The 12339-nt window shown below is 33.1% G+C and overlaps 1 protein-coding gene across 4 annotated transcripts; it reads left to right on the top strand.

Annotated features, from left to right (window-relative positions):
• The first annotated feature begins 5754 nt into the window (after positions 1–5754).
• Positions 5755–12158, top strand: LOC111284831 (telomere repeat-binding protein 5-like). Of its 4 annotated transcripts, none has more exons than XM_022873834.2 (10): positions 5755–5936; positions 7443–7627; positions 7739–8600; positions 8717–8923; positions 9021–9083; positions 9188–9267; positions 9624–9865; positions 10324–10641; positions 10962–11025; positions 11700–12158. In XM_022873834.2, the coding sequence occupies exons 2-10, from the start codon at positions 7547–7549 to the stop codon at positions 11931–11933; spliced, it is 2151 nt and encodes a 716-aa protein (XP_022729569.2). In that variant the 5' UTR covers positions 5755–5936; positions 7443–7546; the 3' UTR covers positions 11934–12158. The 4 variants fall into 4 exon arrangements, with proteins under 4 accessions (XP_022729569.2, XP_022729568.2, XP_022729573.2 ...); XM_022873833.2 differs by having other exon boundaries at positions 5755–6044; XM_022873838.2 differs by having other exon boundaries at positions 5755–6044; positions 11643–12158.
• The last annotated feature ends 181 nt before the right edge of the window (positions 12159–12339 follow it).

Genomic DNA, 12339 nt, shown 5'->3' with positions numbered 1-12339 from the left:
AATTTAATACATATAATTATTTTTTGTTAAAAAAAAAAAAACCCTTAAACTTAATTACGAAAATTTTATGATCATTAGCTTCCAAAGAGCAATGATGATTCAAGGGATATTACCATTCTGTATTTATGTAAGTGTTCAACCCTTAATTAATCACCTCACCGTTCTTTTTGTTCTGTTCATTACCGTTACAAATTCGCAACTTGCTTAGAATTTTGGAGATTCGCTCTCCTTTCTTGCCAATATTGAGAAGGAAACTTTTCTTCAACCAAATAGCAAAAAGAAAGAGTTTGGCTTATAAGCCAAAAAAAAATTAATAAGTCGTACAAAAACCCAAATTTAAAGCTAAAGTAGTCACCTTTTATTTATTTATTTATTAAGAGAGATATTATTTAAATTAATAAATAAATTTGATCAATTAATAATTATATGATCTATTGATAAAATATTAAAATTTTATTTTCAATAATTAATTTTTAAATTCTAAAAATCTCAAATAAAAAAATCTAACCATAATTATCCAATCAATTCATAACGATTTTCACATCCACCTAGCTAAGCTAGGATGACCAATATTCACTTTTTTTTTTTTTTTTAACCCTAACTATTATTATTCAATTTATGAGAGTCTTTACTAATCATATAATTTCAACAAATCTGATTATATATATATATATGGTTTTCCTTGTTGTTTTTCTTTCCTTTTTATTTTTTTTTTCTGTCTAAGTTGGAAAGTCTATGTTGAAAGGTGCAACGGAACAGAAAACAATTTTCTCATCCAACCTCACACCATTTTCGTTGACATTACTGGATGAGCTTTGGTCATTGCTTTTACGTCAAGAAATCTCAACAGTTCCTTCAACTCCAAACTCCTCCCTTTCCCCTAACCCCCCCCCCCCCCCCCCTTTTTAGTAACAGAATGATGCCCTTTTGCTCTCTTAAATCTTTTATATATTTACATTTAAGCAACTTTTCTTCTATAACTTGCCATTCAATCTGCCTCCATTTAAAGACAGTAACAAAACTTTTGAAATGGTCTTTTTTACAAGAGTAGTCGTAATCTATAAATAAAAAAGGAAACAGCAAATATTTGAATTTAAAATTCAGAATCTCACAGTCAGCAAATCAAATAAGTAAAACATCATTACTTGTTAATGTCATAAGATTAACAACATGTGATTCACAATATCAAAAAGAAGAATAAACAAAATGTGGTGCAGAATGGACCTCACATCCAAAATTCTCCACCCTACCTTCTGTCTCTGCTTGCCTGGCTTTGGTTTTGACTGAGCAAACGAGGTGGCAACTGGCAAATGGGATTTTCCAAGGATTTTTTTTTTTTTTTGTCATTTAAATCAAGTGTTTGAAAATTCCAGACTTCCAGTAACTTGAAAGGGTCACGCATTAATCAGGCCGGAGAGAGGTTTCTTGAATAAAACAACCAAAGAATCCCGCCTTTTTCCAGCTTTTTTGGGAGCCGCTTTTTTTTCTTTGTAGTAACATTTTGCCTTAAGCCAACCTAATTTCTCGACCTGTCTCTCTCATATCCCATGGTCCAGCTATGGCTTATGGCTTCCAATGCAAAAACAAGCATTGGCATTTGCCATTTTTCACTTTAACTCTCAGCCATTTTTAACTCCAAAATCCCTTGTTTAGGCAACCAGTTGAATCAAAATCAACATAATTATGAAATTATCTAAAAAAATTTATAGGTAGGTCATTCATTCAAAAATATATACAATAGAAAAAAAAAAGATTATACAAGAAAAATGGAGTGAGGAAACTTTAGTAACAGGGCACACGTGAGATGGGACACCATCCAAATGCATGTCTGGTTCTTTTTGTGCTCAAGAAAATGAGCTGGTCCAAGTGGAACTCATAATCTTGTGTTTTTTTTTTTTAACCGATCATGGCATTTGTCACATGAATAATGGATGGTTTTGATTTAATCATGTGATTCAACTAAATACAGATGTCATTATCCAAAAAGCTTCCCAAGAGTTCGATGACTACAGGGATCAAATTTACTGTTGCTCTTTTTTTTTTTTTTTTCTAATAAAAAATGGTTGGAATTTATAAAGCATTCTTCACATATACTGACAAAACTATTCCCTACCACAGTTTAGACTTACCATAATTTTCTTCATTTTTATATGACATGTTTAAACATAGAATTGAAAATATTAATTCCAACTTAAAATTATTTAAGTCAAAACAATTAATATAATTTTACTTTTTAAGTAAAACTATCGATCATAAATTACTTGTATATTATTAACAAATGTTTGATTCAATCGGTTAAAGTTATTTTCATCAACGAAGAGATCTTGAGTTCAAGTTTTGTCGGTAATCATTTTTTTAGGATCATCTCGAATGCACGACTTATAATTACATATCTTAAATTATCAGGTACGGTACATCTTACTTTAACTTAAAAAATTAAACAATTTATTTACCTTCGAATTTTTCTTAAAAAAAATACTTGCCTATTTACTGATAATAAATTTTTTAATATTAAATTTATCAAAATTAAATTTTACTTATTGAAATAATAAAATTATAAATTTAATATCTTATAAACTAATTTAATTCATATAATTATTTTAAATTATCATTTAACAAATTTAAAATTTAAATCTTAATATTTATAATTTTTTTATTTTAAAATTACGACTTTTTTTTACTGATAATACTATTATTTATCTACTTATAATAATTTGTTTCTAAACAACAAAAATTGCACTTATTCTAATTTAGAAAGGGTAGAAAATTCGAACATCCCATCATAAGCTTATGCAATTATGGAAGATTCAGTTCCACTATTGTTGGCTGGCTTTGTACTTTTGTCGTCCTTACCCATTGGCATTAATGCTGTTACAAGAAACCACCTCACAATCGTTACCATTCAAATTTCAAACAAATTAGCCGCAACTTCAAAAACAGCAATTGACACCAATTTCTTGTCTTGTAATGACGACCCCACCATTCCTTGTTTCAGTAAACTGTAGACTATCTTAGCCATATAATTTACCATCACATTATTCACATAATTGGCTCTACAAATTAAATTACAATAAATTTTCAAATTCGTTCCTTTTCATTTCTATATAAAATTTGAATTTAAAATTTATTAAATATTATCTATTAAAAATAATTATATAAATTAATTAAATTAAAACTCGAATTCTTTTTTTTTATCTAATTTGATAAAATTCAAACTTATTTTTCTTAAAAATTAAAGACCAACCTAGATACTCAAAAACTTTGGGTGTTAGAGTTTTAGTTGAACCATCACAGACCAAAGATTAATAGTAGTTCATTTGTTGTTGATACATCAAAGTCTTCTTCAATAATTTGATAAATTAATTAGAAGTAAACAAATTTTTAATTCTTGATTTAATCAAAGTAAAATTTACACCTGGGATTCCTCTTTGAGGGCTGGCTATAAATTATTTAATAAATACTATGAAATTCTTTGCCACATTTGGAAGTTGATGATGCTTTCTTTCTCATTTGATGGTTATGGAATTTTATCTAACAAATTGTTTGGTCCAAAACAAAGATTTCTTGAGTTATTTGGGAAAATTTAGAACATACCGATCTCTTTTTTTTTTTGGGGATAAGTGGATGATACAAATCTTATATTTTTCAACATCAAGATTTCATGGTACTATGTCTCTCACATATTGGGGTTGGATTTTGTGGATAAAACATGAATGTGCATTAAGTGACATTTCCTATTTAATTAATTTATAAGTATTCCATTTCAAACATTGCTTTTAATTAGTTTATAAAATTTGTTAACGAATATCTTAGAATCTCTAGTTTAGATTATTATGTTCATACTAATGTATTGGAATTTATTTGATTGATTATCAACTATTAAATTTAAATATAAAGATATTACTATGAGTAATATTTTTACTAATTTTAAAAGATACTTTTAAACCATTCATTAACAAAATTTTATAATTTGTCGAAAGACATTAATTAATTTAAATAAATATGAAAAATATTTTTTTGGTATAAAAAAAGTTGTAATATAAAAAATATAATAAATAATTGCACGTGTTAAATTTTAAAATTAATTAAATAATATATTTTAAAAATAATTGTATTAATTTATTAAATTAAATTTCAAATTTAATAAAAAATAATTTTAGTTTAATTTGTTACACCTACTCGATTGTCTCCGATCATAGCTCAATAAATAAAAAGCAAAATTTTATTTTAATGGTTTGAATAATACAAACAATACATTTAATTCGATCATCATGTACTAATTTACAAATTAAATTGACTTTATTTTATTGGATGTGAGATGGACGGTCCAGATTGTGTGTAGGTATATCCGCATTTGATGCTTAACCAACTCTGTGTCTGCCATTCTTCGCCAAGTGCACGTAACTACCTCTTTCTAAACTGACGCCGGATGAATAGAAGTTCCGTATGCTTACCCACTCTTAGCTCGCCACGTGTACTGATTAATCCCCATACTGTAATAAGAGAAATTACATTCTCTAATTAATCACATTCTCTAATTAACCGGTCTTCTCGCACGCTCACCACGTGCCAACCAATCTTTCTCTCCGAAAACTTTGACTATTCCAGACAAAAATTTTTATCTGGGGCCCACCACTCTTGTAGGACCCGCCACAAACCCCACACCCTTATCCTCGAATTTAACGGCCGTTTCCCCATCTTGGCTCCAGATTCACCACGTTACCACGCCGTCAACGTTAAGTATAACAGAGATTCCCATATCGCCGTCAAAGTCCCAAGGGTGGCCATTTCAGTTTCAAAATATTGCAGAAAAAGCGACAGCCACAACGTTGGCGATAACACGGACCAAAAAGCGACCAATGGCTGCCTTCCTTTTGCCACGTAGGATGATTGTTCTTTTTCCCACGTGGCACTAGTATTTTTGTTTTAAAAAAATACAGCCACAAAGGAAAAAATGGTACGTAACATTCTTATCGGGATCACTAATCCAATACGCTTCCACCGTATGGTTTCTGTCAAATGACGAATTTGTCCTTTTAGATCTGATTAAAGGATCCTTGCCGTCCGATGAAGGGAAAAATAAATAAATAAAATTGATTTTTTTAGTTTTAATTTCTAACTTTTTTGTTATAGAATATTTGTTGTAATAACAAAAAACACTATCTCCACAAGAATCTGATAAAGAAAAAACGAATATTCCTAGAAATATTTTTTTTTGTTATTTTAAATTGGATTATTGATTTTTTCATGAATAATTTTGGATTTCATCACTTTCGATATCAAATTCTTTTGATAAAATTTTTATATAAAAATTCATATATATATTTTTGTATTAGAATTTAAAATTATTATAACAAAATTTGATGAGTGGTAAGTTTGAACCAAAAGATTTCAATTTTTTTATAATTAAAATATTTTAACTTTATTAAGAAACAAAATCTAAGTGGATGTGTCAATGGCTTACCAACAACAATTATTAAAACCCCGATCCAAAAGGAAATAAAATATAAATCACCCTCTTTGTGACCCAACGTTTTTCTCGATCCTTCAACTGTAACGTAGCCGCAGGATTGAAGTTTCCTCCACGTGTCAAGATCCGAGAGGACTGAAACTACTGGTGGGTCACCCGATAAGGAAGAACCGGTCTTTAGGTTGCGTTCCTTTATACCGGTCATAACCGGTAAGTTTATGGTAACTACCGATAGGTCCGGTAACATGGGTCAATGATAAAAGAACTGGGGTTTAAGCAAAGTTGGGTGGTTTTCAGAGGGTTTTGGCGATCAGAGAAAAAAGAAAAGAAATTATATTTTCTTTTTGTAGAGGAAAAAGAAATTAAGAATTTTGACAGAAAATCGCAAATGGCTTTTATTTGAAAAACGTAGCGAAGATTTCCTTTTTATTTTCTCGGGAAAATATGGGATAGAACATGGAAGAAGGTATTCTTTTTTTTCCGGGTAGAGAATTTTCAAATTGGTAGTTCTTTTTTCCGATCTTACGTTTGGCTGCTAATTTCGTGCTTTGACGGAAATTTTCATTGTTTAGAGGTGAGAAGATCGATTTTTTGTTGATTTTCCTTTGCGAATTCTCGGAAAGTTTTGATCTTTTTCATGGGTTTTTTTGGGTTAAGGTGGGGTTTTTTGTGTTTGGTTGCCGAGAAATGGTGAGAAAGTGGAAACAACTTCGATTTTGGGTCGTAATTCGAGGAAAAAGTTGTTAAATGACCGCAAAGTTTTAATCTTTTTAAGCTTACAACTTTTAAGCAATCAAATGTCTGTACTTTGTTTTTTTCTGTTTTCAGTTTTCATTTGAAAATTCTTAAATTTTGTCATTTTCCAACGTTGAGTTCTTCTGTTTGTCGATAATTTGGGGTATAACGTATTCGATCTGGGATTTTGGAGACAATTTATTGGAAAATCCGAAGAGACGATTAAAGATTCTTTATTTTTATCAATTATTTATAATTTTTTGGGATCTTTTTGTTCAGGGTTTTAGATCTTCTTAAAAGCAAAATTGTCTAAATTACTCAGAATTTCTCGGATTGATGCCTGAAATGGTTATTTGGGATTGAATCCTCTTTGTCAGGGTTTTGTTGTGGTTTAAGGGTTTTCCTTTTGTGTTTAATTTGCTAATTTTTCTTTAATTTCTTCTCAATTTCTGTGTTTGGAATTTGGAAAATTTTGATGTTTTGAACGGAGAATTGAAAAAAAAAAAAAACTTTTTTTTGGTTTTTTAATATTTCCATCAGTTCTCTTCCTTTCAAGGTTTCTTTCAGTAGGCAAATTTATGGTTTTATGCATCTGTTGTTTGATGCATAAGCATGTGTTTGGGTTTTTATTTTTGAAATCTAAAAAGTTTCACATAAAGCCCCTTAGTTTTAATGGAGAGGGAGGGTTGATGGTGGCATGGGCTTTCCATTTCTCATCAGATCATGTTGATCTGTTGAGGTTATAATTACAGGATTGAGTCAGTGCCCTTGGCTTCTGGGTTTACCGTCAATTGTGAGAATGTCTCTGTAGGTTATTTTCTTTTTTTTTTTTTTTTTTTAATTTGTTCTTTAGTGAATGAATGGAGTTTGGAGGCCTGAAAGCTTAAAATCCTAAGCACAGTTAGCGATTTTAATTGTTGCGGCTGACTGGCTGTGGATCCAAATGTAGTGGCTTCTGGTATATAAATGTTTTAATCTGTAATTACTTTTTATTGGTTAGAGGCCCTTTGTTTTGCAGTGGCATACGAATTTTATTTTGCCATGAGTTTCTATTAAGTTCTATCACTTTCTTATGGAAGGAAAGTTTTCTGTTCTTTGATTTTTTTGTCATGCCTTGAATTTCATTTTTTGTCATTCAATTTAATTCTTAAATTGTACTTAAATGGTAGTAATTTTTATTATTGAGTATACATTCAATATGTCATTTAGATTAACTCTCTTATTCATATCTTATCAGGTTCTAAGCTTAGTCGAAACGTAATATTCGAATTTCTTGGAAATTGATTCAAGAATGCTGGTGAATTGCATATGATGTGTTCTTTGTAGTGGGATCTTTGAGATATGGTGTTGCAGAAGAGGTTAGATTATGGATTCAATGGCTATCAGGTGCCTGCCACTCCGCGAGCAACCAGATCAGCCAGGGTAATATATTTTAGTGTGATGTATTGTATTTCATATTTACCTCTCTCTTTCCTGTTCTGTTTGCAAAAACACTGATCTATTTTAAATGACTACTGTTACTTCTTTTTATAGAAAAGGGTTCCATTTAGAAAGAGAGTCGAAGACAACCAAATAAGTGCATTTGACTTACTGGCCACTGTAGCTGGAAAGTTATTACTAGATAAAGAAAGTACTCCTGCTTCTAGTAATAAATTAAATGCTGAAGATCAGTCTGCAGTTGAGAAAAATAATGTTAAAGAGGAAAGGCGGGATGGAAATCAGTTATTGAAGCTAGAAACTTGCAATCAAGACAGCACTGATAGGGACTTCTTTGTTTCCGAACTTGTTTCACAAACTAATGACCCAAACTATAGTTCTAGGGAATCACCAAGCCTTCAAAATAATGCCCATTTTGGATTTTCCTCTGTCATAACAACTTCTGATTGCTCAGAAAGATTTGATGCTTGGAAGTTGATGAATGGCAAAATCAAGAATGAAATGGGAAGTTTTCCTTGTAAGGTAGAGACAGGTCCCTTTGTGTGTGAGACATCTGGTGGTTGTATTAAACCAGAGTCTGAAAATAAAGGGTTGAAAGATGAGGAGCTGGATATAACTGATAAGGTTTCAATTGGAGAAGCAGCTGATACATGCCTCTTAGAGGATCCAGTGGTCTTGGATGGTAAACCTCCTGCTCTAGTCAGTTCAGATAGTAGCGGTAAGGCACGTTCATTTGGGAACCAAAATCCCCTTAGTTATTTTCCCGCAAATCGGGATGATGTAAATGTAGTTAGTAGAGATGATGACGAAAAATCTTCAGGGTGTACTCACCCTAGCCCTATAAGAAAACCATTTAGGCCCACACCTCGCATTGGAGACCGAAGAATAAGGAAGATACTGGCTTCTAAATACAGGAAAGTAGCTCCGAGATTGAAGGATGTGACATATTACAATTCTGGTATGTGGCTTCTTGTAGTTGAAATCATTGCAACTTTGAGTAAATTGTCTGATATCATCAAATAGGATATTGGCAACTGTGTAATTTTTAATTAAATGGATATGTTGATCCTTCAGATGAGAATTTGAAGTCTGGTTACTGCGATAGGAGCACATACAAACGCTCAAGATCTGAAAGGAATTACCCTTTCAAAAAAAGGAAGTTTTTACACTATATCTCAGCATCAAATTTGGACAGAGGAACCAGCAGTGAGGGCATGTCTGATTCACCTGAGAAAAACATCAATGGAAATGCTTCCAGTGCATATCCAAAGATGCATGGAGGTGATTTGTGTATTTTTGATCTCTAACATTATATTCCTTTCTTGGTGTTTATTGCTGACAGCAGTATTTGGCTTACTGATTCTAAATCTTTATGCAGGCACTGGAGAATCATCTTCACTAGCAGAACAATGCAAATCATTCCACTCCAGGGATTCTCACGGTATGAGAACTTTTGATGTAGTGATTCATATGTACTCTTTTCACTTGATTGGTGTCTGACATTCAATGAGCTTCTTACATCAAGATGTCTTTCCTTTTACTCAGTGAAGCTTAGGATCAAATCTTTCAGGGTGCCAGAATTGTTTATTGAAATTCCAGAATCTGCAACTGTTGGTTCATTGAAGGTATAATGATCTATGATTCTGATAATTGTGGTAAAATGTTTGGCTGCTGTTCAGTTACTTGACAACAGAATGCTTACAGATATTTTTGGCTTTTAATTTTCTGTATTCTGGCTAATGGAACTATGTTGGATTTCTCTTACTGTGTTTGCTACATTTGGACTTTGAATAATTATGTCTGTTCTATTTGTTTCACTCTGAGCATGTGTGTTTATGTCTCTCTGGGAGCACTATCTTACTTCAGCCCATGATGGATACTTGGATGGTATCTCTTTTTAATTGTAATTCCAGTGACTGGTCTCATCTACTGGCTTTCTTGGTCTTAGCATTCCTTCTAATGATGTGAAATTGATCTGTAGAGGACTGTTATGGAGGCAGTAACAGCGCTACTTGGAGGCGGATTGCGCGTTGGTGTACTTCTTCAAGGAAAGAAGGTTAGGGATGACAACAAGACTCTGCTGCAGACTGGAATTTCTCGTGACAACCAGATCGATGCTCTGGGTTTTAGCCTGGAGCCTAACCCTTCACAAACTTCCCCATTGTCATGCCCTGGAGGTTCTCCCTTAATGCATCCCTGTGACACACCTCTACCTCTAGCTAGGTAATAAAAATACTTTTCAAGTTTAGTAGATATTTACATGTATGTGATGGCTTAAAATATGGTCTCATTTTGTTGTTTTCTAGAGTTAAACACAGAAAAAAGAAGAATGGTCATCTCTCACTAGTTGGTTTCTCTTTTTCGGGAAAAGGGAAATTGTGATCTTCTAGAATTTACTTTGTTCTCCTAAATGCAGCCTTGAAGAAGAGGCTAACTTATTTTTTGGTAACAGTATTCTTGTTCATGAGGCTGCATGGATTAGATGCATGAAGCTTGTTAGTCGGGAAATGTTGCGTGATAGCATCCCATGCTTCATGTTCTTAACAATACTTGGGTTTTACTTTTTACTATTCAAGATTCTTTTGCATATCTCTCTCAAACACTCTTGGCCATCGGATCAAATAAGAGTGGTTTGGTTATTATGCAGTTTCAGTTTATGATTTAATACTTTTTGTTGCCAGGTATCCAGCAAATCCTGGTTTAGTTAATCGGGTTACTTGTGATCCCTCAACTGAGCCTCACATGCCTAATTTGGGCAACTTTGTTGAAAGCGATCATGATTCTGCACCCTCACCTACTGACATGTCATTTGACAAAAGCACAACTGATTCTAAAGCCCTGGTACCTGTACCAGCAATGAGTGTGGAGGCACTAGCTGTGGTTCCAGCTAATAGGAAATCCAAGCGATCTGAAGTTGTGCAGCGAAGAATTCGTCGACCATTCTCTGTTGCTGAAGTTGAAGCCCTGGTTCAGGCTGTTGAGAAACTTGGAACTGGAAGGTATGTTTGAACCTAATGAAGAAACCATGAGGAGCTCTTGAGCTATGGCAGAATCTTTGAAATTTGCTTCTTTGCTTTCAATTGATTCAGCATGATAACCAATCAGAATTTTACATGAATCCTAGCCCCAGTAGCTGCACTAGGGAAAGTGTGTGCTCAGAAGATACTTAGAATGCTGTTTTCTTTGCCACTCGCTCCTATCCTTTACATGCGGGAGTGTGCTGGATGTAACTTAGAAACGGCTGGCCTAATTGTGTGGTTATACCAGGCATCCCTTATGCTGTGATGGTCAGGGTTTTAATGGATTTATTAATCTGCAGGTGGCGTGATGTTAAATTAAGAGCTTTTGATAATGCAAAGCATCGCACTTATGTGGATTTGAAGGTAAGTAAAAACTGTCCTGCTTTTCATATAGCCAGTGCAAAACAGTTTCTTATGTTCTTTTCTCTCTCTCTCTCTCTCATATTTTAGATTTTGGATTAATCTCTAAAAGTTCTACTTGATCTGTTGATAAATCTGCTTCTCTGTCATTGTAATTGAATTCTTGTATATCATATTTTTCATTCCTTTTATACGGTTATTTGTTTGTTTCCTAACCCTTTTAGTTTAAACCCCTTGTTTTAAAATTCAAAAGGTCCACTTTATGTCTGGGACCCACCAGGGCACATAGTTTAATCTGTTTCAGGCACATAGTTGCTTGTACTAAAGGTAAATAATTAGGTGGTCTTTACAAGCTTTTGTCAACTTTGTAGGTTTATCTGTAAAACAGCGACTATCCCACATGGAATCTTTTGAATCCTAACCTGGCACGGTTTCTCCCCCCAATATATTTGTTTATCCCTTTTACCAAGTGACCATATGCCACTTTTTTCCTTTAGGTTTTAGCTTAATACATTTGTATGATAATAATAATATGGCTAGTTGGATCTTTCTGCTGCTTTTGTATGATAGGGAATAGGGAAACAAACAGCATGAGTTATTGTTTGTTGTCTCCTTGATAGGTAGATTAGAAGCATTATCACGTGGTTGTGATGGTATTGTATTTTGGGATCACGCAGGATAAGTGGAAAACACTAGTGCACACGGCAAGAATATCCCCTCAGCAAAGGCGGGGAGAGCCGGTGCCTCAGGAGCTCTTAGACAGGGTTCTAACCGCGCATGCCTACTGGTCCCAGCAGCAAGCCAAGCAGCAACTGAAGCCGCAGCAGCAGCCAGAGAGCTGCCTTCACATTTATAACTCCACAATAAGAAAGAGTAGCACATGTGATGTTGATGAAAAAAACTTAGGTTGATGATGGGTTTAGGGAAGTATTGTCTAATTATTTTTTTCATGTATTTTTATTGTGATTATGTAAAAAAGTTATGACAAGGAAGAAATATTAGTACTAAGAAATCTATGTTATATTAGGTGATCTGCTCTAGCCGTGATTCTTCTCTTGCAAAAGAGAGGCTTGGCCCCCATGTAAATGGTTGTTGATGGAATAAGAGCTTGCTAACTGAATTTAATTCACATAGAACTTTTTTTCCCTTAATTTTTGTAATGTACTGCTGAAATTCCAACTCTTGAATTTTCTAAATCTGTTGTACTTGAGTCTTGCATTACTACTACAATTTATCAATGGGAGGTTATTTACTCAATATTTTCAAATAAGAAAAGCCCATCCGGAATTTTTTTTTCTTTTCTTTTTATTAAAAAAA

The sequence above is a fragment of the Durio zibethinus genome, chromosome 6 (assembly GCF_047325235.1).
Source record: "Durio zibethinus cultivar Kanyao isolate XHJ-2024 chromosome 6, ASM4732523v1, whole genome shotgun sequence".
NCBI classification, from domain to species: Eukaryota; Viridiplantae; Streptophyta; class Magnoliopsida; order Malvales; family Malvaceae; genus Durio; species Durio zibethinus.
Note: the sequence above shows the minus strand (reverse complement) of the source record. Positions and strands in the feature narration are given on the sequence as shown.

Bases quoted from the DNA above. Each gene is read 5' to 3' on its own strand.
- LOC111284831 (XM_022873834.2), top strand. From the start codon at position 7,547: ATGGTGTTGCAGAAGAGGTTAGATTATGGATTCAATGGCTATCAGGTG. The intron at 9,866-10,323 runs GTAATAAAAATA...TTTTGTTGCCAG, and splicing joins ACACCTCTACCTCTAGCTAG to GTATCCAGCAAATCCTGGTT. The intron at 10,642-10,961 runs GTATGTTTGAAC...ATTAATCTGCAG, and splicing joins GAGAAACTTGGAACTGGAAG to GTGGCGTGATGTTAAATTAA.